General features: G+C 35.6%; 1 protein-coding gene across 2 annotated transcripts in view; it reads left to right on the forward strand.

Moving 5' to 3' along the window:
* The window catches only part of Rpn9 (regulatory particle non-ATPase 9), a 72824-nt gene that overhangs the window by 14067 nt on the left and 31046 nt on the right, over nt 1-27711 (forward strand). For both annotated transcript variants that reach the window (XM_089088953.1, XM_089088954.1), the window contains exons 2-6: nt 4497-4618; nt 11453-11566; nt 15836-16025; nt 22641-22777; nt 26426-26540. In XM_089088953.1, the coding sequence (XP_088945079.1) occupies nt 4515-4618; nt 11453-11566; nt 15836-16025; nt 22641-22777; nt 26426-26540 (660 nt within the window). In that variant the 5' untranslated portion in view covers nt 4497-4514. The remainder of the gene's footprint in view (nt 1-4496; nt 4619-11452; nt 11567-15835; nt 16026-22640; nt 22778-26425; nt 26541-27711) is intronic.

Consider the following 27711-nt stretch of genomic DNA (forward strand, 5'->3'; position numbering starts at 1 on the left):
TTAATATTATTTGATTTATTAAAGTTATAAAAGTAAAAACATTTATATTTTTTCAGTAAAGTGCAAATTTTGTTCTGGTCTTGGGAAGGCATAGAAGATGCTGATATTTATTCCTTAAAATCTCAATTAATTTTTATTTCTTAAAACTATAAAAATGAAAATATTTAAAAGAATTTTTTGCAGCAAAGTACAAATTTTATTCTGGCTTTTAGAAAGCATAGGGGTTTAAAACCCTACTCATATTAATTTCTGCTTGTTTTGAGTTTGACTGTTATTTATTTTGATTTCTGTTTGTTTAGGGTTTCATTTGTTTATTGATGCTGATTTATGGTAGTTGTATCCTTGGTATATTATTTGATTCTATTTTCGTTCATTTTTGGTTTAATGGAGTTCTTTACTTTTTTATGAAAAACTTATTTTGTGGGAAAAGTTTTTTAAATTAATTTCTGCTTTTTTTATATTGATAGACTTTTTCAGGGAAAAAGACCAAGCCTCTTCTAAAGTTAAAACATTATCCCTTCCATAAAAACCTTAAATATCCCCTCGGATTAACTTACAACCTCTGCTTCTAACTTTTGAATTTTGTATCAGCCACAAAAGCCTTGTTATATGATATTTAGACTATTTTAAATAATCTATCTCAAAATTTCTATCATAGGCATTTCAGGACAATATGACTTGTATGTGTGGGGGGGGGGGGGGGTGGGTAGCTGCCCTACAATCACTTTGACTCTTAAAAAGATCACTAGAGCATCTGATTACCGATCCAATGAGCCCCTTTTGAAGTCTATGTGATCATGCTTTCTATAAAAACCTTATACGCCCCCAGGGCTTAACTTACAACCCTTGCCCTACAGACTGGGGGGATTTGTTATCCTCAAAGACATAATTTCCTGACCTTTCAAATACATTGAACAAAATGGCTATCTCAAAATTTTTTTCGGAAGGGTTTGGGGGGGGGGGGGGCATTTGACCTCTGCTCACTTTGGACTAATAAATCAGGCACTAGTCCTCAATTTCCAATCAAATGAGCCCTTTTTGAAGTTTCTACAACAATACTTTCTATTAAAAAAACCTTATATGCCCCCAGAGCATAACTTACAACCCTTGCCCTGAGGGGTGTGGGGGGTTAGTCATCCTCAAAGACATAATTTCCAGAACTTTCAATTACATTGAACAAAATGGCTATCTCAAAATTTTGATAGAATATGTTTGGGGATATGGTATGCATGAGAGGGGGATTAGTTGCCCTCCAATCACTTTCTATTATTAAAAAAGGCACTAGCCCTTTCAAATCCCAATCAAATGAGCCCTTTTTCAAGTTTCTACAACAACCTTTTCTATAAAAACTTTATGTGCCCCCAGGGCATAACTTACAACCTTTACCCTGAGGTTTTTTTTGGGGGGGGGGGAGTTCTCATCCTCAAAGACCTAATTTCCAGAAATTTCACCTATGTTGGAAAAATTGGCTATCTCAATATTTTGATTGGATGTGTTTGCAGAAATGGTGTGTGTGAGAGGGGAGTTAGTTGCCCTCCAATCACTTTTTACTATTGAAAAGGGCACTAGCCCTTTGAATTTCCAATTGAATGAGCCTTTTTTTAAGTTTCTGCAACAACACTTTCTATAAAAAAAAATCCTTATATGCCTCCAGGCCTTAATTTACAACCCTTGCCCTTAGGGCTGTTGGGGGAGTTTCCTCCTCAAAGACATAATTTCCAGATCTTTCAACTATGTTGAACAAAATGGGTATCTCAAAATTTTGATTGGGTGTGTTGGGGGAAATGGTGTTAGTTGCCTTCCAATCACTTTTGGCAATTAAAAAGGGCACTAGTCCTTCCAATTTCCGATCAAATGAGCCCTTTTCAAAGTTTCTTTGATAGCTCCTTCAATCTGAAGTGCCCTGGTTCTTTTTTATTGTTTTAAAAAACAGAGTTGTGAGAAAGAGTTTAACTTTAGCGTAAAGAGCGAGGCATTGAGGAGAGGACAGCCCCTTTCATACATGGAATAATTTCTGATCATTTTACGTTTTAATGTTGCTTCTTACTTTCAGTTGAAACAAATTGTTTTCTTATTTAATTTCTGAACGTTTCTGAATTAATGCAAGTCTTGATTGTGGCTCATCATGTATGAACAATTAAATCAAAATATATATATTAATTTTACTGTATTTTGGTTGAATGGCTCTCTCGAAAGTAGTTTAATTTTATTTACGAACTTCTATATTCATATATTTTTAATAAGTATATTAGGAGGTTCGCCCCCTAGTCAAAATATAGTTCTTTACGCTCAAGTTAGAATTGTGTTCCAATTCTTGAAGAATGACCTTTTAATAACTAAGGCCGTTTATTGGAACAAAGATCTCTTATGAAAGTACTAAAAAAACTTTAGAGTAAAGAGCAAAGTATTGACTCGGGGGTAAACCCAATCACATACGTAATAATTTCTGTTTGTTTTAAGTTTTGATGTTGCTCTTTACTTTCAGTTGAAAAACTTATTTCTGATTGTTTTTTTAAATAATGCTAGGAAATCCGCTGCCCCCTTCATAGCAATGTCCCTTCCCCCATGAAAATGTCCTCCATGGAAAGATCCTCCCCCGTAACCCCTGACCCCCCCCCCCTCCACTACCAGAAAAAAAACTGAAAACGTCTGTATACTTCCCAATAACCAATGTTTTAAGTAAATATTGGGTAAAGTTCATAACCTGCAGCCCTTCTTCTGGGGACTCTGGGGGATTAAGTCATCCTCAAAGACATAGTTATTATATTTTCAACCATGCTGAACAAAATGGCTGTCTAAAAATTTTGATCGGGTGACTTTGGGAAAAAAAATTAGTGTTGGAGGGGGCCTAGTTGCCCTTCGTTTTTGTTGGTCACTTAAAAAGAGTACTAGAACTTCTAATTTCCGTTCGAATGAGCCCTCCCTCGATATTCTAGGACCACTGGGTCGATACGATCACCCGTGGAAAAAACAATTCCGTTGTTTAGAGTTTTGGTTATGGTACTATTGAGCCGGGTCACTCCTTACTTACAGTTTGTTACCACAAACTATTTGATTATAAATTTTTGAAAACTCTTTTCTATTATTGTTACTAATTGTTTAGGTTCAGTTGGAACTGGTCAGAATAAACCAGTTCCAATTGACCTGGCCTAATCAGAATAAACTCTTATAAATAATTGAGATTCTTCACACTCCCCCCCCCCCTTTCTCTCATTGTCTCACCTTTTATTGTTTAGGAGTTTGTGTTAAAATAGTACATTTATCTTCCCTCTCCTTTACAGGACATGGAGCTCTTTTGTTGAACGTCTTTTTTTGTTTTTATTGTTAGAATATATCTATCTTTCTATTGTATGTATATTTTTTGTGACTTTTTTTGTCTGAGTAAGTGAGCTGTATATCGTCCCCCTACTTTACAGACCAAGGAGTCTTTGGAGGGATAAGTGCATAGTAGTGTATTATTATATCTGTATTACATTATGAATAAATCTTATCTTTTCATCAAAGCTCTTCAAATATATTTAATGCTATCATGAAAAATACATTTCAGATAGATTGATTTTTTGTGCTTATTTCCCATCACTATTTAGCTCCTAATACCTAATAAAGCCGATAAAACAAGAATAAAGCCAACTAAAAAAAATTATACAGCCTTGGGCTATATATAGCCCCCTCCCCCCCCGAGGGTGGCTTGAATACACATGCAATGGTAATGGTGGTCTCTAAACGATTGAATTTTTTGTCATTTTATGAAGTAGGTGGATAAAACTCTCAGGAATGGACCCAGAGCCTAAATTGTCCTATGACTCCTATGGGCAGGTGTTTGACAGTATCTGCATCCACTCTTTCCCCTCTCAAAGAGTACCAACCTTTGATGACCTTTAGAAAACTTTGGGTAACAGTCTTGGGGATGGCTTGTTTGGAACTAAGCTCTTTAATGGGGGAAATTTTGTGTAAGCAGCTTTTCGCTATCATGGGAAACAGTTGCATTTGGGGAATAAACTTTCAGGAATAAATTCATGTTTTCAAGTTGTCTCTACTCCTTGCCTGTTTATAAGGATATTCAGGAAATTAAAAATGAAAATTGACAATTCATATTCAATAATTTTTATTTTTCTAGAAGAACATTTACTTGATATTTTATCAAGAATCTCAAATGCAGGTCTTTTATATTTTTCTTGCAAATTTCTAGAATAGATGTCTAGTCAACATATCTCTGTTCACAAAGTAGTCTTTCATGATGCTATTAATCATCACAAAAAACTGTTGTGTAACAAGAAATTAATCACAAAAAGTGCAATCAAGGCTCCTTGCTGTATGCCACCAAACAATGGGCAGAAAATTAGAGTCGCTTATTGGTATTTCATGCACTGGTAAAATTATATGTATTGTATCATAGAGACTTACTAAGTAATGATAGGTGGAAGTGAATCTTTTTCTTTCTTTTTTTTGTTCCAATAATGCTAGATACAATTTAAACATCTTGTCTCCTATTTTAGAACATTTAAATACAAAAAATGCAGACTTCAAAGTCAATGGAATATCTTTCTAATTTGCAAGGGAGAGTCAGTGCAGACTTAGCTGGGAAGATCAACAAACTAGAGATGCTGTACTCCAAAAAGTAAGTCTTTGTCTTTATTTATTTTTATTACTTATCCATTGATCTGTTATAAGTTGTTTAAATTGAGAACATTCAAATTCACAAGATTTGTATGCATGGACGTACGTAGCCTCTTCACTAGAGAGGGGGGGGGGGGGGCAGTCGATTCTGTGATGAAGGGTGGAGGGCTGAAGTTATATTGGCAGTTCACAAAACCTTACATTGCCAGCAAGTTCTATCATACGTATGAAATATTTATTAATAAGTAATTACCACAAATCATAAATCATCAATAAGCTTCAGTATTGCTAAATATTTCCAAGACATTATGGATAATTGCTTCTTGTTTGACTTTTATTCTGTCATTCCAGCTGTTTATTTCCAGCTTTTCAACCATAGACATAGACATATTTTATTAAATTTACTCTTTTTAGCGCTAAAAGCACTAATACCGAGGGATTTTACAAATACTACCAAGTTAAATAACAAATATGACAACAAAAAATGAATAAAACCATATTACTTTTCTTAGGATTTGTTGACCATGTCTGTAAAAAAAGGGGACAAAGGAATGCTGGTAGCAAGTCGTACGGCGTGTCTCTGGATTTAGCTTGTATCGTGTCCGGGTATAGGATATAACGGGGGCTAGCAGGGGCAGAATCGTCCTGTATTTGCTACTACAAAGTAGGGAATGGCCAACCTGGCAAATCAGTATCTGATGGCGTTTAAAAAGCGACTCGAAGCAAAGAATCTTAAGCGCATTGTCATAAGTAGTGAAGGCCTAACCCAGCATAACCTTACAAGCCCGAATTTGGATAGCTTCGATATCTTGACACATCCCAGCCCAGCACTCAACTGTACACTAAGGTCCCACACTGGGCATGCATATTCAATGATGGGTAGGATATAAGTCTTGAAGGCAAGCTTCAGGGAGTTTACACTGAACCCGAACCGCTTCATGGTAATCAGTGACTGCAGCGCTGCATACCCTTTTCGCAAAAGGTCACTTACGTGGTTGTTGAACTTGCAGTCAACCCAGAATTTTCTCACTGCTAACTGTTTTAAACAAGGTAGGGGCCTCCTGAAAGTCCGATTTAAGAGGGTTGAAACGCAACACCTTGCACTTCTGCTCATTAAAGGTAAGGCTAGCTCGCTCACATTCATTCTGAAAAACTGTGGGTAGACTAGGATCAAAAAGAGGGATTACTGGTTGGCCTTCTAGTAGATATTTGAGTAAGAATGACAAATCATCAACGAATTTATATCTGTCGTTGAAAGTACGCAGGATGAAGTTAATCACAGTGAGGAAAATAATTCCGGCTAGTTTAGTGCCCTTAGGGGCACCGCAAGTGATTGGGAGAAATGCAGAATTTGAATCGTTTTCGCTAAGAGCGAAAACGCACTCGGAAAGAAAATTAACGACTAGACGCAACAAGTCACTTTTGGCACCCATTTCTCTTAGGTTATTGAGAGTGATAATTTTTTTGATGAGATCGAAGGCTTTTCTGTAATCAGCGAGGGCCAAGTCTACGAAGCTTTTTTCTTTCTTGAGCCACGATAGAATGTCGTCATACAGACGCACTAAGTACACTGAGGCGTTGGAGCCGCTGAGGCATCTGTACTGGAAAGGGTCTATATTTGATTCTTTATCACTAATCAGCAGTCTTGCAACGAAGGTCTCTGTTACCTTGGCCATGCAGGGAGTCACCGAGATAGGCCTTAAGTCATCGCATGATTTTGGCAGAAATTTCTTAGGGATCACGTTGATGTAGGATTTATTCCAGGAGTTGGGAAATTTACCGAGTTTTATGCAAAGGTTGATTATACTAGCGAGAGGGGTAGCAAGGAAGGGTCCAAACTCACAAAGGAGACACACTAAGATTTCTCCCGGATATGAGGAGCTACGAGGTTTGAGCTTCATTAGTTCTGTGCACACTTGATGGGGCGCAACTGACGGCCGTTGTTCACAAGGTGCACTAGCGTCAAGGACTGCAGCTAGTTCCTCTTTTGAGAAACTCGGGTAAGTGGTGTAGATACCAGCAAAAAAACCATTAACCTCAGTAGCTGTTACGTACGTGTCATCCTCTGTCAGGATTTTTAAGTGAGGATCATGGGTTTTACCTGTTAACCTTTTCACTGAGTCATGCCTTTTTTGCTGTTACTGAATAGGGTAGGATCAACATGGTTAGATGCGTAAGTTCTTCTGGCTGTGCAACAAAGAGCAACGACTTTGTTGTGCAATCGGGCATCATGTGACTGGCCCCGCTGTTTGACGAGGGCTTTAATCTGAGCTGTGATCTACGGTCAGTCAGTATAAGATCTATAGACTGTTTTTGTTGGAAATTGCTCCTTGTATTTTTCGTACAAGACAGAGTTGAAAAGCTGAGTTTTCTTGTCAAGATTCGGCAACCTCTAGTGCACCGTTTGTATATGTCTGCCAGAACGTGTCCGGGTCAACAAGGGTATTCAGGTATTCAAACCAATTCTTAATTTCAATTTGGCGGAATGCCTTAATTTTTAGTTTCTGTGTGTCCAAATTTGGCTGGCGTCGTTCTGAAGGCTGGGCTTTAAGAAGCAGGTGGAAGTTCGTGGCAACTAATCGATGATCTGTATTCCCGTTCTTACTGCAACGATATGTTTTACAATTCGTAACTGATTAGTGCCATCTTTGGTTGACTGTGATATAGTCAATCATCTCCTGCATTCGCCCGTCAGTGCTATATCATTTTGGCTTATAGATGTCTTTCCTGTGAAACAGGGTGTTGGCAATGACCAGTTCGTGCATAGCGCACAGCTGGAGGAGTCGGGTCCCATTTTCGTTCAAAGAGTCAGGGGTAACAACCGGTCCTACTACAAATTTTAAAAGCTCCACTGGGGTTAGATACACTTGCATTGAAATCGCCTCGTGAAAGCAAGAATGTCGCAACCGCGCTTTTTAAAATCCCGAGAAAAATGCAATTGAAAAAATCAGTTTTTGTGGAGATGAACGTATGGTAGATAGAAATACGAATGAAACACCAATTTGAAGTTGCTAGTCGGGGAGATCTTTTGGTAGAATTTTGGTCCTGTTGAATGAGATTTACTAGGTCAAAAGGTCGAACAAAAAACGGATAAGACATTTTAGCCCGCCCTGTTTTGCTGCTAAAGTAGTTACGACAAAAGTGCAGACAGTGCTTGGGTTCCTTTTCCATTTTGTTACAACAATTCATCATCAAAGTTTTCTCAGGAACATGCAAGCCTTATTTTAGAGCCCACATGTGGCGTTTTTACCTTTTTGCACTAGTTTGGTCGTTTGAACTGAATTTATTGCAAAGTGAGTATAATACAATTTCAGAAATTTCGACTACTTGGTAAGAAAATAAAAACGAAGGTAACTTATTGGGTCTTTACTGACTGCTTTTCCCCTTTTTCAGATTTTTCTTATGGGGGAGGGAGGTTGCAGCTTCTTCTTCTGGGCATGCTCTGTACTGCAGTGGGTGGGTGGTTGTTGTCTTGATTCATGTTTGCAAAAACACTTGTAGTACTCCATATTTAGAGGAGACATAAACCTGTAGGCTGATCGCACATCTTTGATTTTTTCAATAGGAATAACAGGTTTGAAATCCAACAGCTTTGGGACAACAAGAAACTCAACCACTTTTGCGGAAGAAGTGTCTTTCCTTGCCTTAAGTTTACCCTGCATAGTAATGTTTATTTCAGAGACTGACTCATCAGAAAACGACAGTTTGTAACCGACTCTTTTCGAGAAGCCTTGATTAAACTGAAGTTGTTTAACTTTGGAAAATGGAACATTAGCATATTTCTTGATCTTGTAGGCCTGCTGAAAATCCAGCGCTTTGTTTATTTGATGAACAAACTTTGTTAATTTGATTTCGCAACTGATCGGAGGTTAATCCTCCGGTAAGTTACGACAATTTCCGCTTTCACAAAAGTGAAAAACATGCACTTACGACAAAGTTGTATTTCTGATTTACTCAGTCGGGGAGCATTGTACAACAAAACGAACTACACCATTAGAAAGCTCGTAAGAAATAACTCCGGTAGGGTTCGTAACTCAATTTTGACTAGGGGTGTCAGAGATAGATAAGATATTTTATTTCAAAAAAAAATCGCTATCACAAGCCCACAAAGGGCCGAATTCAGACTTTGGAGTCGACAATATAAATGGTTACACTAAAAATGCAAAGAACAACAACAAAATAGAGAAAACCATAATGAACAATGATTTAAAAGTCAATAATTAAAACTGTAAAAAGTCAATTAAAAAATAAAAAGATAAAAACCGGTCAAACTAAACTTAGAGCGAGACATAAATGCATTAGAAACTGGTCAAACTAAACTTAAAGCGAGACATAAATGCATTTAAATTAAAAGGGATACTAAGAAAATGTCAATAATTCAACTACAATAAATCAATAAAAGAGTTAAAAACAATAAAAACTGGTAAAAAAAACAAGGGGGGGGGCAAGCAAATGAGTGCAAGAACCTGGGCAGTACCATCAACTAATAAACAAAAAAGAATGGGGTGGGGGAAAGAAACTATGGAGATATTTTATTTATATTTTCTGTAATGAAGGGGATAAAAGTTCTTTCGTATCTGGAAGTAACGCAGCGAATGGAGGACAAAGCAGAGATGGGCTCAGAAACAGTTCGAGGCGACCGTAATCTGGATGGGGAGTGACGTTTGGGGAAAATACTTGCCGTCCGAGGGTTCGTTATGGCATTTTTTGAAAAACGGAGGCACAACGAAACCCTCCTTTGCTCCAGGGTTTTCAGACTGGCTTTTTTTTTTATAAGCAGAGAGTATGGCACCTTGCCTTCTTTGAAAATTATTCGCAAGGCCCTTTTTTGAATTGATTCGATTTTTTTCCGATTCTTCGCGAAAGATACCAGGGTGCCAAACTGGACAAGCATATTCTAGATGCGGGCGGACAACAGACGTGTAAATTCGTAAGGAGTGGGAAGGGGGGACGCTGAATTTATTTAGGGGCTTAAGGAGGGCGATAAACACATTAGCTCAATGGATGATGTCTTTAACGTGGATATCCCGCTTTAAATTTGAAGAAATTGTGACGCCAAGTAGTTTAAATGAGGACACAGAAATTTCAGGAGGAATAGGATTAAGAAAATAGGGCGAGGATTTGAGGAAACAAATGGGCATTATCATGGACTTAGAGGCGTTTGCTGTCATGTCTAAGTCTAAGGCCTCGTCTCCAATTTCACTGAGGATACTCATAGTGTCACTTATTAAATTTCTGAAGCAAGTTTCAACAACCGTTAGGTCATCAACAAATTTCCATCGGTCAGGAAATTCCCTTGTGAGGCCGTTGATTATTACTGAAAAAAGGAGGGGACCAACGGAGTACTTTGGGGTATGCTGTTGTGGACAGGTAGAGGATTAGAATTATGGTTTTGGTATTTGACAACTTGCGATCTATTTGTTAAGAAGGAGGCAACTAATTTCACCAGTAAGGGATCAATATTGAACTCGTTGACAAGTTTATCAATTAAAATATTGTGGTTAACAAGATTGAATGCTTTCTGAAGGTCAATGGAAATTAAATTTAGCCAGGAATTAGGCTTTTCAAGGGTTTTCCCAATGTGATCAATAAGAGAAACGAGGTAATGGGAAGTAGAGGTGGATTTTAGGTTCCCAAATTGTTTCAAGTCAGTGAGAGGTAGAACTTTTACCTTTGGCCAATCTGCAAGTAATCCTTCATAAAGTTTGGAGAAAATGCGAGTAAGAGTTATAGGCCGAACGCCTTCAAAACTAGGCTTTCCGTTTTTTTTTTCAAAGGGGTTATGAAACCCTGTTTCCAAATTGTAGGAATTTGCCAAGACTCGGTAATTTTGTTAAACAGGAAAGACAAGGGCTTTGACAAGAAATCACCGAAGGCACTAATAAGAGGAAAGGGTATATCCAAAGGACAAATACTTGACATTCTTAGTTTTTGAATTCTTCTTTCTATCTCAGACGGGGAAAGAGTGGGTAAAGAAGGGGAAAGGGCTCCTGATGATAATTGGTCGGACAGGCTCTGGTGGAAGGCTCTGGACAATGGAAGCGAGGAATTTATTGAGATTATTGGCAGTAATATCAGGGGACTCTGGTAGATTGAAGTTAAGCTGTTCAAACCTCCTTCCACATAGCTTTTTAACCTCAGAATACCAGTTTTTTGGTTTATTAGTAAACAATACTTCGACCTTATTTTTGTAGTATGATCATGCCAATTTGCGAATTTCTCTTTTAATTGATTTTCCTAGTTTATTGGCTTAATCTTGTTTACCATTTTTGAAAAGCTTCAATTTGGTTATGACTTTCTCGCTTTTAGGCATTCTCGCATTCTCAGTCAGTTACGACATTTTTGCTTTCACAAGGCGAAATCACCCACTACGGCTGAAACATCGTGAGGGGAAATCCGAGATAGAGCAGATGTCAGAGCTGAGTAGAACTTGTCTTTTTCATCCACTGGAGAAACAATCGTTGCTGCGTAGCAGACAATAATCGACATATTCCCATGCTTGTGGTTGAAGCGGGCAGTTAGTAGTCTATCCGATATTGGGTTGTGGGATACGAGGCATTTCTTCGCCTTCTTGTTTAGGAGCAAACCTACACCGCGAACCGGACATTATGCTAATTTTTGACAAAAAAAGTCGGTAAATATGACCAGCCACTCGGTAAGATATTTTGCTCCCTCCCCCAAACAATTTGGCTAGTAACGACCCTGGTCATGGTGACTAATTCTCCTTGACACTAATTTGCAAACCTATTTAACGTCAAAATCATTAATATTATGACGTATTTATCATTTATGCCTAATTAAACAGCTTGTGAGGTTCTTCTTTCTTTTTTTGTAGACTTTGGCATCAGTTGACTCTTGAGCTATTAGAGATTGTCAAGGAGCCGTTTTTCCAACAGGAAGGTCAGGCACCTGAGTTGTACCATTCCTTCATTTCAGATTTTGAGAACAGGTAGGCCTACAGTTAATTTTTTTTTTTCATCTGTATCTGAAGAAGCCGTTTTTTAATAGGGAGGTCAGACACCTAAATTGTACAATTCCTTTATTTCAAATTTTGGGAGCTGGCACTTTTTTTTCATTTTGCGCGTAAAGTTCAAACACTTTGACCTTTATACTATTTCACCTCCTGTTTCGAACAGGGAGGTCAAAGGCTTGATTTGTACAATTCCTTCATTTTCAGATTTACAGTCACGAAGATGAGTTTCTTTTTCTAGGGACTATCGTATCCAACTAATGGAAATATATGTTAAGAGAGGGGTTTTTTGACTATTAATTAAAAGTTGCAGTGCCCTTTCTAAGCAATAAAAGAGATTGCTTTATATCTCATAAATATTATTTACAGGACAAATTTTCCCACATTCTATGAAAAACTTACCATATTAATATAGAGGGAATGAATTTATCTCCTCGGCTTTCTACAGTTAGACTCCACGTTCAGTATGGGTGCTAAGGGGATGGCAGCTCCGCTTTTATTGAAAAGATATTTTGAGTGTTTGAGTGATATTTTTAGATCATATTTACCGAGCCAGTTGCCGAGGTCACACGCAGTCGTGCTTTTCGTTTTTAGGCTTATTATTGTGCAGTCTTTAATGTAAACAAATTTAAAACTAGAACAATAAAAGTATTCATTTTAATAATACATATTTATTTCATGGATTTAAAGAAGGCATTAAAACTTAAAACTATCAGAACATACTGTAAATGTCCAGCAATTAGCAACCATATTAGAGAATATTTCAATTAATAAAAATCAAAGTAGACTAAAAAACTATTACTGCTACCACTAGCAGCTCACTGCAGTGCCAAGCCGTCTCGGAAAAGGACACCTGTTGATGCTCCCGCTCCACCCCAATATGTTTAAAGTTTCTCTTTTTATTCCCTCCTATTTAACTCCTAAGTTTTCTGTAAATCCTGTCTTACAAACTCTTCCTACCTGATTCAGGGACGACCTGTGTTTTATTCGGCCTCAGATAGATGACAGCTTAACAGAACAATTTTTGTAACCCTTTATCCCTTATTCGTACAACGTAGATAACCCACCTTAACCTTTCTTTATTTATAGCCATAAAAAGTGAAATCAAATTATATTTTTCCTTCAGCTTCTTGTTTAATATACGGTCTTATCTTCCTCAGCTTTTTGAAGCGCCTACATTTTAGAGCCATACTTCCATATTCTATTCTTAGTTCACGGACTTATCTTTCTGTTCTTCCATATTTTTTTTTCAACTGTGAAAAAATACCTTTCTTCTTAGCTATTCTACTTTTAACTAATTTATTGTGTCCACCATATTTACTAGTAATACTGCCCAGGTATTTTCTCTTTACCTAACACCACCTCTTCGCCCTCATTTATTCCTATTCTACACAGCGTAGTCTTACTAACATAAATTTTAGAGCCCATTTTCAACTCCATAACTCTTAAAACCTCAAAAAATCGTTCATTTCTCGAAAGTTTTTATCTTCAACACTGCACAGTCGAAGTCTAAGAAAGTTTTACCTTCCCGCTTGATGCCATGCTCTTCCTTAGCCTTCGCCAATTAGAACGAAGTCCAACAAAATAATCTCTGGAGGTGGAGGTGGACACAACCATGCTCAACTCCAAATTCCGCATCGAGTCTACTACCAACCTCACTTCCTACCATAATAGCAGCAAAAAAATACGTCTCATAAGAGAGATTAAATAAAAAAAACAAGTTTTTTTAACTGAAAGTAAGGAACGACGTTAAAACTTAAAACGAACAGAAATTATTCTGTATATGAACGGGGCTGTCCCCTCCTAAACGCCTCGCTCTTTACGCTAAAGTTTTTTTATTTTTTAAAAAAATATAGTTTTGAGAAATTCAAAATTTATCGTAAAGATCGAGGCGTTGTGGAGGGGACAGCCCCTGTCATATACGGACTAATTTCTTTTAGTGTTAAGATTTCACGTCTCTCCTTACCTTCAGTTAAGAAAACTTGTTTTTTTTTTATTTCATTTTTGAACGTTTGTGAATTAATACATGTTTTGATTTTGGCTCACCGTACATGAATAATTAAAACAAAATTTGCATATTATATTTTTTTAAATGGCTTTCTCTAAACTTGTTTAATTTTATTTACGAACTTTTTTATTAGTAATAAATATACGTAACTTATAATTAACTTACGTAACGAACTTCTATATGCATAAATTTTTAACACGTATATTAGGGGGTTCGCCCCCTAGTCAATACCCTGCTCTTTAAACTATAGTTCGAATTTTTTTTGCAGTTCTTTAAAAATGACCTCTTAATCACAATCAGTTGATCAGTTGAAAAACTTGTTTTTTTTTATTTAATTCCTGATCTTTTTCTTTAATAATGCTGGGAAATCCGGCGCCCCCTTCATAGCAATGTCCCTTCCCCCATGAAAACTTCCTTCATGGAAAGATCCTTCCATATAGCCCCCGACCCTCTCCGTCCCCCACCTACCAGAAAAAATCTCCTCTGAAAACGTCTGTATACTTCCCAATAACCAATGCTATATGTTAACATCAAGTAAAGTTCATAACTTTTATCCCTCTCCCTGGGGACTTTGGGGGATTAAATCATCCTAAAAGTCATATTTTATCATATTTTCGACCATGCTGAACAAAATGGCTATCTAAAAATTTTGATCGGGTGACTTTGGGAAAAAATGAGCGTGGGAGGGGGCCTAGTTGTCCCCCATTTTTTGTCACTAAGACAGAGCAGTAGAAATTTTAATGTTTATTCCAATGAGTCCACCCACGATATTCTAGGAGCACTGGGTCGATACGATCACCCCTGGAAAAAAAAACAAACAAACAAACAAACAGGCACGCACCCGTGACATTTTTTCTGGCAAAAAAATGCAAAATTCCATATTTTTGTAGATAGGAGCTTGAAAACTCTACAGTAGGGTTTTCTGATATGCTGAATATGATGGTGGGAATTTCATTAAGGTTCTATAACTTTTAGGGGGTCTTTTCCCCTTTTTCCGAAAATCAGCCAAATTTTCTCAGGCACTTAACTCTTGGTGGGTAAGATTAAACTTGATGAAACTTATATATTTGAAGTCAGAATTAAAATCTGATTCTTTTGATGTATCTATTGGTATCAAAATTCCGTTTTTTAGAGTTTCGGTTACCATTGAGATGGGTCGCTCCTTACTTACAGTTCGTTACCACGAACTGTTTGATAAAACCAGCATAAAAGCACTTAGAATTTTTAAATCTCTTGGCCAAGCTTAGTGGTTTATCTACCAAAATAATAAGGCATAATAAATCGTTAATAATCTAACGTTGAAAAAAAAATTAATAAATGCTATTAGATTACCGAGTTAATTAGCAAGTTAAATACAAATTCACCGTTCATCTTTAAAAATTCTTTCTATTCAATTATGATTTGCATAATATTTCTGATGTTCAACCCCTTTCAATCTCTTGCTATTAATGCTTAAAGTACCAAAGATCCCATCTAAGGTACATTCATGCCTGAAAACCGTGATATACTTTTTTTTTTTTTATGAAGTTTGTAGGGCAGACCACATTTTTGTCGGTGTTGTCGTGTTGAACTATGACATTAGGTAAGTAAAAATAACTAGTTAAATTTACAACACTTTTTGTCCGTAAAAATTCCAACATAGCGAATCTGCTGATTTCCAAAGAAAGCTCCTTAAAAGGAAAGCTACACCTTAAAAACAAAAGTTACACAATAAAAGGAAATCTACGCCTTAAAAGGAAAGCTACACCTTAAAAGGAAAGCTGCACCTTCTTAAACTGTTTTTGGCGCCACATACTGTATCTGTTTTGTTAGCAGATTTTTCATCCACGCTTCTTTTTTTTCTTTTTTTGGCGCCCGCTACTAGCGAAACTGCTTAACTGCATATGGGAGTCTTTTTAATTAAAAACTGAATTGCCCATTCAGTTTTAGTTTCAACTTAACCAGTTCAGGCAGGTGTTATTTTCACTGTTCTTGGTTATTTAAATTTCTGTCTTTTACAAAAGAGCCAAGATTAACAGAAAAATATTAAATTTATACCCTGCATGTGAAACTAGGACTCTAACTACCTGGTTTGTTTGTGGGTTTTTTTTGGGGGGGGGGGGCGGGGTACCATTTTTAAGTGGGAGGCTGAGAAACTGTGGTGGACCCAGCCTTTAGTAAGGTTAATTCATTTTTGTTTATTTGTAATCTTTATGCGAGTTTACTGTTTTTATGTACAAGTATGATGCTGCTTATTTCAGGATTAACCCTTTGTCACTTGTTGAAATATGTGGTATAGTAATGGAACAAATTGTGGACATGAATGATCAGATATCTTTCATCAAGAAAATTGAAACCAAAGTTCCTTCGAGCACTGAAGCTAAATCCCTCTGTCGAATCTTCGCTGGGCATCGAATTCTTCATGTACTAAAAGATGAAGCTGAGGCTAAGGTTTGTAAAACTATTGTCTTATCTTATAACTATAATCTTAACTCCAGCAATTTTTATTATTTCGATCCCATTTAGATTTTCATTTCAGAATACCTGACGTAATTCTACCAGAATGAATCGTATCTTTATTTACAATGAGCATGAAATTCCTTCACTTGCCGAGTTATTTTTGAAGTGAATATAATAACCTTATGAGGTATCTCTAAAAAAATTCCAGTTGAAATAGCGTAAAACCCTTATTGGATGCATCAAACATAGCATTATTATATAAAGAAAAACATTAAATGAATTGTTGAACGATATTTTTTATTACATAAGGAATGTCTTTTTAAAAGTACACAGTTTTATTTTTAAATTTTAACCCCTTCCCTTTCAATGTCGAGTCTACCCCCATATGTTGAGATTCTGGTAATTTTCCTCATAACAGTGTTTTTGTTTTATTAATCTGCTCCTTCACCCTCCTAAAAAAATATTTTACCTGCAGAAATAAGTTACCTTGCTTAATACTCTTCTTATAGAAGCTTAAAGATGACCTTCGAGAGATTTTTCTTCTGCTGAGAGCTTTCTGGTGAAAAATTCATCTCTCACTGAAGCTTTTTAAAAAATATTGACTACAAATTTTTAGGTGAAGATTGTCAGTGCGAGTCAGGGTATGACGAGCAACGTTTGTCACCTCAACTCCCATAAGGATTATGCTGGAGATTTCTCAAAAATGCCAAGAAAACACTATGCCGAATAGTATGCCACTATTAAGTTTGAAAAAAAAAAAAAAAAATCAAATCAGTTCCACCACGTTTTCTTCTTTTTCTGTCAGGCCGCTTAAGACAGCGCAATTTGAAGTTTTCGACTTTTAGTCGAAAATTCAGTCTTTAAGCGACCTAAAAGAAAAAGCAGAAAACATGGTGGAATTAACTTAATTTTTTTTCATCCAACTTAATCCTGACAAAAAATGCCTGTGGATTTAATAACTTTCAAAAAATGGATTTATAATCAAATAGCAAGTTTGAAATTAGTAAGTAAGAAATCTGAGTGAGTTTCTGAGTAAAGCAATTATTATATTCGGAGAGAACATGAAAAAAGGCATATCAGCTGTATGTTCACCTTATTTGTATTTCAGTAATTTAAACTGCTCCAAATCTACCCGTTTGGCTGAAAATGGATGGAAAAAAAAAAAGTAACATCTTCAATCTAACATCTTTCATCCTTAAATCATATCCTAGCCATCTCAACTGTCTTAGTGTCTTTTGTATTTTTATTCATGTTTTCAGTAAAAAAAAGAAAAACAAACATCTTAATTGTCTGTCTATAGGGTATTTTACACATTGTAGATTTTTTATTTATTCGCTTCATTGATTCATAACACTAAAATTGTAAATTAGTCTCGGGTCAAACAAGCCCCTTTGATATTTCTTGATGTCGTAGATGCTATGGTGAAAAAGTCGCTCCTCTACTCAGTTTGAAAAATCTTGTATTTGGTTTTTATGCTTTGATAGCGGTTAATTTTCTCTTTCCGCTGCAGTTGTCGTTGTTGTTGGAAGTTTGTGTTACTGTATTTTCCTTTTCCTTTTTTCTACTGCTCCATAGTGTGCTGTACTTTGTGGGTCATAAATAAATTAATAAAACTACAATTGTGCCTCTGCATATACTAGTCGTGGAAACAATCAATAAAAATGCAAAAAAAACAACTACCGTGACTTCATTATTTAAGAACTGTTAAGAACTACTTTTTACTCGTATCTTTGACCCTCACTTGATTATGCTTGTTCTGTTTTGCACGCGTGACTCATCGAAGATCCTATATCTAAAATTGAGAATATTCAAAAAAGTGCTCTAAAACTCATTCCTGTTTCTTCCTATGCCATTAGTTGAGTGGGTTTTAGTCAAATTCATTTGAATTCCTTGGGGAAAAAAAGACGACTGAACTGAAACGCCTACAATCTTTTCACCGTCTCACTCATCCTAAAGAATTTCTGAGACCATTCTGGCTAAGCATTAGCCAGAATGGCTAATGCTGTATGTCTTTCAATGTTGAAAGAGGCCCTATTTAAGCAGTTGCAGCCGTTTGTGTTTGTGTTTTGTCTTTTGTGCTTTCCATTGATTGTCTTTTGTATTTTTCAGTGCGAGTTTTGTCGGTATTTCTTATTCTTAAATCTGCACTGCAGACGGTTTAGAGAAAGCTCCGATCGAAATATATGTACGAGCATTCCTTTTTTTTCAGCGGTTGGGGTTAACCTCGTTTTTTTCTTTGCTACTGGTTATTTTCCGTTTGACACATTTCTCCTCTCTACCAAGAGAAAATTGGACATAATAATCATACTAAACTAACTGGAAAAATACGGTAGGCTTTTGCTTAACAATATTTTCACTTCGGCAACAAAAATATATCGTATTTCCTTTGTGCAGTATTTTTTCTAGACCCCGGCGCCACGCTGGCGGATCGACCGAACGCCGCCAACGAGAGGCCCGGTCGACCGCCGCCGTAGTATTGCTGCGCCGCCGGTCCGCCGCAGTTCCGCCGCCGCCGGCAGAGGTGGTGGCGTTTGGCTGACTTTAAATTAATTTTGCGGCAATTCTTTATTACGTCAATCGCAAAGTCGGAGCTTTTCTTTCTCGTGTGGTTTAGTATTTCGATTTTCCTGATTAGAAATCAAGCAGGGCTTGCACTATCACCGAATTTTCGGGTATTTCTCCGAAAATCTATGCGTCACCCTGAAAAAAAATTGGTTCCCTGAATCCTCGAAAATAACCCAGTCACGGTGCCACCCCTAGCGATTTATCACCAGTGACTTTCCCTGCCAAGTATTACTTTGCATACCATAATTCTTCACTACTCTCTTGTTCGTTAATTTTCGTCTCTTTTGTTACTTTGCATAAAAACCAGACAGATGCAATATGCAATTACAAATATTGCAATATACACAATTCTTCATATGTTGACAAAAAAGTATCATCTTTATGAAATAAGTTTAAATCATTTCGAATGCAGTTTCCCAATTGCTATTTCTTACATCATTCGTAGTCAAGAATTTTATTTTCAAGTTGAATAGAATTATAGAACACATTTACTACACTACTATACAGCTTCAGTCTTCAGTTGGATTTTGAAATTGATAGCCGATAGATTGTTTCTGCTGCTGAATTATAAGTTTGCGGAATTTTTTTTTTCTTTTCTGTTTTTAGATAAGATTTTCTTAATTTTTAATACTCAATTGTTGAACGCCTGATAGATTAAAGAAAATACAATCTTCTTTCTAAAAAATTTTTACCCCCCCCCCAAAAAAAAAAACTCTATTGAGACAAAATTTAGCTATAGACTAAGCTATGTACAAGGTTGGGGAATTAAAGATTGAAACGGAAGTTACCCAAAAATATGATTCATAAAAAAATGTAAATTATTGCGTATAGGGGGGGGGGGTAGGGGCGATCATTTTTAAATGATAATATCTCATTTTTTTTTTATTAAAAGCAGGGATGCCAAAAAGATAATTATTTTTTTAATTTAAAGTGGAGACGGAAGAAAATGGGACCTGTTCATTGTCTTGGGTATTTTGCGATTTCTCATAGGTCACTGGCCTAATTTGGCTTTTGCGTGTGCTCCCTTTTAATTAGATTCTTTGGATCTTATTGAATGCCACGTCGAATCTACGATCCAGTTTTCTAATAATTTGAGGTATATCTGAATAATTTTGACATTTTTGTTTTTGTCTTTTTACACCTTTACGCATACCCTCAATTTTTTTTTCAAAGAACACTAAGCTGTTTAACGTTATTTTGCGTGTTTGTTTGAACCATATAGTGACCCAGTTAATTATTAAGTAAATATTTTTTTTTTAATGTAAAGCTGAGACGGTATCCTATCAAGGTGATATCCAGATGGGGGGGGGGGGGTAGGCAGGTATTACATTTAAATGATAATATCTCGAATTTTTTTTATTGAAAGCAGGGATGCCAAAAAGTAATTTTTTTTTTAATTTAAAGCAGAGACAGCCTCCAATCAAGGTGGTATCCAGAGGGGGGGGGGGTAGGGAGCTATCATATTTAAATGATAAAACCTCAAATTTTTTTTTTTTTAAGCAGGGATGCCAATAAGTTAATTATTATTTTTTATTTAAAGCAGAGGCGGTATCCTATCAAGATGGTATCCAGAGGGGGGGGGCATAGGGATTTATTATTAGGCCAGGTCATAATAAAAGCTTTTAATTTGGGAGGTTCAAAGAGGAGCCTTTGACATTCTTATTACCTTAGGGTACTAGATGTTGCAATATTCTTACGTATCTACAGTTGTTTAAAAAATTCGATCACCCCACAAATGGTGACTGAAAATATGCACAAATATGAAAAATGTAACATTTGGAATGTTATAACACTTTTTTCAAAGCTTAGAAGAAAAGAAAAAAAAAGGCTAAATACCCCTAACTACGCTTGAAAGCTATTTTAAAAAGAAAATCTTTGGAGATTTCCATGGAAATGACCATAGCAGAAGCTTTGAGCCTGGGTAGGGATCAAAGAGGAGTCTTTGAGTATTTTGATCACAGGTGACTTATTGTTGCGACTTTCTTAAATTTGGTAATTTTTGCGAGCCTTTGGAAATCAAAGCTTAAACTCAATGACTGATACTATGTTCCTAACATTTTGCTTGGATTAAAAGTGACGAACTAGGAAGAAAATCTTAACCCTATCCTAAATCTTCCTGGAGCTACTTAAGTCTGCATATTATTTCATTTAATTATATTTAAAACGGATGAGCTTTTCATTTTTTACCTAAGAAAATAGCTGTCACTTCGTTTTTCTTCATACCGAATAAACCATTAGGCGTTTTTGTTTCATTGTAATTTGAAGTGTTCTCATGTGCAGTGTTCATCGTGTATTTTTAAATTTGATAAATTTACTCCTTTTAGATGCATTTTATAATTTAGCTGATATTAGGTATTTATGAGTTTATAATTTGGAATGAATCCCCATAAGAAAAAATGAATAATATACAAAAGAGCAGCCAAAAGCAATAAAAAAGCAGCTGTTCAGCCTTAGTCTACATGACATATATTCTATAAAGAAACCAAAAAGAAAGTTTAAAATGTTTTTTTTAATTGTTATTAAAAACCAGTTTTTAATACAAGTAAAGCTTTTTATTAATCCAAAAGAGCAAAAAAATACAATCAATGTCAAAGTCGCCCATTTCAACTGTTTTAAAGGTGACAAAACATATATAGGCAAAGGACATTATGAAAAAATTAAGCTTCTAAGTTGAAACTTATATTCAAAGTTTTTACCCAGATAACTGACGAATTTTGAGATACGGTATTTGAAGTTTTGTATGAAATAATGCTCGATGAAAAAAAAAGTACTAATTTTGATAATTATTTATGTTAAGAATACATAGCTAATATATGCTTCAACTAATATGCAAGGGTTCTGAAACGCCACAGCCATTTCGTTTCTACCAGATTTCTACTTTTCTTGATGAATAACGAAGACCAGTTTCCAGCTAGCGACTTGTGAAGTTTTGAACTCTTGAATAGGCTCGAATCTGTTGTAAATTTAAGCTGTGATTTGAGAAAGACTGATGAAAACATTAACATTTGCGGTCAACATTGATCGCGCCGCCGACATCTTACCGGTGGCGTGGCGGCGATGCGATGTTTTTGGCCCCGCCGCCGCCGGTCTTCTCTCATCGGCGTGGCGCCGGGGTCTAATTTTTCCGTCATTTTAAATGTTAATTTCTTGGCCATTTAGTTTTTCTATTTTAACCATTAATTTTTCATTAATTTTTTTGTTGACCTTTTAGCAGAACTTGTTACTTTGGACCTTTTTTTATGTGGTTTTTGTTGCTTTGAGTTTATTTTTTTTGTGTTGATGCTTATGTTAGCTTAATGCTATTGAAGTGAATAAACAAATTCATACAGTGTTTACAGTATAAGTAAACACTTATCCTTTCAAATTTAACGGCATACTGAAAAATTAGAAAAAGATTTTGTATCAAAATGCAGTGAAAACTGAAAAATAATTACAATTTTTTCCTTGGTGTCAATAATAGGGAAAATTTTATGTTTTAAGATTAAAATGAAAGCTTGGGGTAGACATGACAGCTAAAAAAATACTCTTAGACAACTTTTGTCATGAAAATTCATAGCTATTCCAAGTCAATTTTTATATGGTTTTAGGGAATTTTTAAGTTTTTAAACTAAAACTGAAAGCTTTTGGCTATCATGTCAATTCATAACAACTCGAAGACAACTTTTGTGTCATGATCGCCCAAATAATTTTAAAAAGAGAGCTTGTGGCGCGGGTTAGAGCTGCTCTAGATCAGAGGATTTTTTCTGGGAAAGAGATTATTAAGGTTATGATCTATAGCCTTTTTATTCAGAATAGCTATTATTAGCTAAATTGGTAGAAAAGTAAGGCGTAATTTTGGCGCTATAAAATAAGATACCTTTCCCCGAAAAATGATTGTTCTGAAACTCCAATTTCTGATCTGCTAAAAAAAAAATGTGCGGATGTATTTTGCAATATTCTAACCAAACCGATGAATATGTCTATTTGGACCCAAAGACTTAGCTGTGTGATTATAGGGTGAAATGTATTCGAAACTTAATGACAAATATAATGAATTTATAGAAAAATATTGAAGAAGTTGAGGAACTATTGGATTCGGTTGACGGCGTGACTCCAGTTCATGGTCGTTTCTACTTGCTCCAAAGCGATTTGTTCAGAATTCAAGGAAAGCATGCTGAGTATTATAGATCAGCTTTAAGGTAACGCTCTAACAGATTACATGCTTTTGTAATTAAACTTGCGTATGTTTTAATAGTTTTTCTCTTGAAAGGATTTCACTATGTTCTATTGTTGTCTTTTTATTCCTGCTAAAATCAAGTCGCATTATTTATTTATTTATTAACCGCAAATGAATAGTGAAAATGACGCTCTGCATAGTAGTTGAAAATAAGAAAGAAAAATGGGGTACTGTTTCGCTTAATGGTACATAACGGCTATAGACAGTCGAATGAATGCCGTGATGGAGACCCGTAAAGCGGGTAATTGTTATCTAAACTGATGGAAGAGCGTGGTTTTCTCATTGAATTTACAATATTTAAACTGTTTTTTTTTGGGGTTTAGGGGGGGGGAGGTACCTAGGTTAAGTTAGGTTACGTATCGAATATATGCTATGCTTTACTCCCCCCCCCCGACCCCCCTAATGTGCAAATATATAGTCCAAATTTTTTTCTAACTATTATATGTAGCCTACATCTTATATTATATTTTTTGATTAGCATTAACCAAACTTGAATTCTTCAGTGTGTACCATTAAGCGAAACAGTACCGAAAAAACACAACAATATCATAACAGACATATATTACACACAAAAAAAAAAAAACACAAGCCACAACAATAAAAACACAACAACAATTATAAGTCGATTAAATCAATCTTCTTCTCTCTTCCTCCATCCCAACCTTTTTAAAGATACACTCTCACCATATCCCCAAGGATATTGTGAGATATCCACTGGCTGTCTCGCACAATATCCCCAAGGCTAATTGAACTCCAGCCTAATTTATGATATCCTAAACACGATTGAACATTTCTATTTAAAAGCAAACATGTACATATAAGCTTGACAGGCAGCACATATGCCTAGTGACCTACTTTAGCGTTGCAAATAGTTCAAAAACGGAGACAGAATTCGTTTTACATTTATACATTTGATAAGATAAAAACTAGAACTATTCTCCTACAGATTGAACTTTTTGATAGTTTGTCAATAGCTTCTTAAACATTTGTTTATCACAACTATGGATTTGGGTTGGAATTGACTTCCTGATTTTTGACTCAATATGACGAATGCTGAAACACGCTCTAATTCATTAATGTGTAATGAATTTTACAGGAAAAATCTGATCTACGAGTCGTTGGACAATTATGTTAATGAGAATTAGTAGGGAAAATCCTAGAAAAATCTCAAAGCCAACCTATTATACAAATAATAATAACAAATATTAGAAATAAAATCATATATAAAATCCGCAAGCTTCACAAAAGCTACCTAACTGAAGATCTCTAATTTAATTTAAAAGTATCCCCATGATGATTAATTTTGAAGTATTTGACGAGATTTGAGAAAAAATGAAAAAGTTAGAAGCCCAGGCAGAAATACTGTAAAAAAAATATGGATGAATGAAGGAACAATAAAGGGTTTTATCCTTCTTTTCTATTTTGTCATGCAAAACATTTAGTATGACTATCCTGTATTATTAAGTGATCTGTTTCGGGAGTCTTGTCAAGCTTCCCATGGACTGTTTAGTCTTTAACTGTCAACAAATCCAAAATTCAGGTAAGGTAACGCAACCTAATAGAAGAACCACTCCAGTACATGATGTCTTACTCTTTAAACACGGATAAATTAATAAAAAAAAAGGTACGAAGACTGCCTCTGTAATAAAAGATGCCTCCTGAAAGAAACCTATTCTACTTGTGTGAAAAATCTGATATTTTCTCTCTTTATTAGCTTGAATCTTCTGCTCTAAAGTTCATGGATGTGTTGAATTTCAGGATGCAAGGTTTTTGTCGCAGCACAAAATAGCAGAAATTGACACTTTCCTGGGTCTGGTCTAAAACTGGAAGAAAATATATATATTATCTTTCGATAGTTCTAAGAATTATCTAATAATTTTCAGTTGATAGCGTCTTAGCCATCATCGGGTAAAATTTTAGTTATGCAGCACAATCATAGGCTGTATTTTATTTGTTTATACGGTTTTTTGTTACGTTTTACGGGAAGGGCAAAAATTTCAAGGGGGGGGGGATAAACTTCTTATCAATTAGCCAAAATAGTTTAATTGATTTTCTCGGTACAAAGTTGATACAGAGCAATTGTAATGGATTCAAAGGCAGTCAGAAGGTGTCAGTAGAGGAAGTCACGATTCACATTTTACATTCAAGTGTATTTGCATTTTATAATTGTATTAAGTATAGTTAATTTCACTTGGGTCTTGAGCCCCCAGCCCTCTATACCCATGGAGTAAATTCCAGGCAGACAGGGTAAAATCTTATCTCACTGGGAATAATATTGTAATTTTATGGGGGAGAAGGAAGATACGCTTTTAGCTAAGAGGATTGTAATCCTGTGAATCAGGTAATCACACTTTTAAAAAGAAGACGAAGTTAAAATGCTAGTTTCCGGAACAAGTAGTGTCATATATGCAGCATCATATATAGTAGCTCTATATTAGCAGAGCATTGAAGAAAAGATATAGAGGTAGATTAATTCAAACCCTTCGAGGATATTGCTAAACCCATCTGTATTTGATTGCCTTATTCTCCTGTCTACATATTCATTGATAGTTTAAAAATATATAAATTTAATATGCAGTATTTTCTATTGTAGTAGCGGAAGAATACATCACAACTCCATAGTATAGCAACGCTTGATTGAGTTTTTCGTTGTCAATTAAAAGCATTTAGTGATAGTTTATCAAAAGAAGAAGGCTAAGAACTCAATTGCTGAGCACATGAAACTTTTATCAAGTAGCTACCGAAGATTGGCGCATTGCCAACCAGAAGGAAGAGGAGCAAATGTTCTGAGCTTTAGGATGCAGGTCCACGGTTGATTGTCCACGGTTGATTGATTAATAGTAGGATATCGCCTCCTTTTATTCTAACTATTTAGGACCAAACAAAAAGCAGGTCCTCCTCAAATCGGACGGAAGGAGGTCGTTAAGAAGAATTTGAGGGAAATTGGTACATCTTGTGAGGGTGTAAAGAGGAGGCTTTGAATAGATTGGGGCGAAGGAAGAACGTGCGTACGTGTGTTGCCTCAGGTGGCTTAGTTCTACAGTGACTTGTGTGTAGTTGTAGTGGTAGCGTTGTTATTGTCGTCTTGAATCTTATTTACAAAAAAACTTTACGAATTGTTAGATTGCTCTTCGTTGTTTTTTTTAGTATATAGCCTTTTTTTTAAGTTTTATTTATATAGCCTGTTTTTTTAGTATGTAGCCGTTTTTTAGTTTTGTTTATATAGCCTGTTTTTTTAGTATATAGCCTTTTTTTTAGTATTCTAGTATTTACTATATTAGTTTTAGTATTTAGTAATTAAACCACAGTCAAATGGCATATGGATTAACTCCCCATGTAATCGATAAATAAAGCAGCGTATCAGCATAATTTCTGCTGACACATTTTTTTTTTTTTTTTTTTTTTTTTTTTTTTTTCAATCTTCCAGACATAGTAAGCTAATCTGGCTTTGGCACTGAATGCAAAAGTAATAAAATAAAAACGGACACGGACATTAATTGAGCTGAATAGGAAATGTATTTCATTAGTATTGTATATCAAATATTAGCGTCAGATTGTCTCCTGTTACGAAAGTAAATGTTCATCATTTTGTTAACATTTATTGTTCAAGGTTCCTTGGTTGCACGGATATCAGCACACTATCATCGGAGGAGGCTCATACACATGCTTTCTTACTGGGAATGGCTGCTTTGCTCGGAGAAGGAGTGTACAATTTGGGTGAATTGGTGAGTATTATTCTAAATCTTTCTAAATTGAAGTACATCATGCTTTATATGATTAAATAAAAAAAAAAAGTTTTTTCTGCTGAAAGTAAGGAGCAACATTAAATCTTAAAACGAACAGAAATAATTACGTATATGAAGGGTTTGCCTTCTCAACACCTCGCTCTTTACGCTAAAGTTTTTTAGTACTTTTGCAAAAAGCTTATTATTCCAATTAAACGACTCTTGTGTTTTAGGAGTCCTTTTTACAGAATTGGGACAAAATTCGAACTTTAGCGTAAAGAGCGAGGTGTTGAGGAGGAGGCAACCCCCTTCATATTCGTAATAATCTATGTTCGTTTTAAGTTTTAATGTTGTTCTTTACGTTCAGTTGAAAAAACTTGTTTTTTTTTTCCTCCACGGAGAAATACGCTTCCCATGGATATATCCTCTTGACAATTCAATCCCGGTGAAAATTTACCCAGGATAACTACCCCCCGGTGAAACAAATCCACGCGTAAAATTGAGACGAAAAAAAGAAAGCAAGTAATACAAAAAGAACTTTGTGTAGAAATTCTGGCAAATTTCCTCCGACAAGTTCACCCCCTGGAAACTTCCCTCCCCATGGAAAGTTCCCCCGTGAAAAACCCAAGCAGAAAATTCGTCTTCCCACCCTAAAATGTATGCATTCTTCCCAATAACAAATACTATGCGTAAACAATTGGCAATTTATTGACTTGAAGTCCTTTCCCCTGGGGGAGTTGTGGGGGCTCAGGTTATATCCAAAAGCACATTTGTTGGGACTTTCAACTATGATGACCAAAATAGCTATCTCAAAATTTTAATCGAACGATTTTAAGGAACTTTCGAAAATAAAAAAATTAGTTAAAAACTAATTAGATATGAAAGTCAGCTTTTAAAATGTGAAAATTAGTGCTACCCTTACAAAAATGTGATTTTCTTTGTTGTTCAAGGTTGGGGCTGTAAGTTTCCTATTTGCAGTTTTCAACAATGATTGTTCTGATAGTATACTTCTTGTTTTGCTCTGATGCCTTGTTTGAGGATTCTGACTCTTTAAGAATTCCTGCAAAACTGTTTTCAAAATCAGCATTTTACTATTAGGACTAATGGAAATAATAATTACTATTCCTGAATCAGTTACAAACTGTTTTTTCTCACTAATTTTTTTGTTGGT

The sequence above is a fragment of the Artemia sp. Qi Xiang Cuo genome, chromosome 5 (genome assembly GCF_049724085.1).
Source record: "Artemia sp. Qi Xiang Cuo chromosome 5, ASM4972408v1, whole genome shotgun sequence".
Taxonomy (NCBI): domain Eukaryota; kingdom Metazoa; phylum Arthropoda; class Branchiopoda; order Anostraca; family Artemiidae; genus Artemia; species Artemia sp. Qi Xiang Cuo.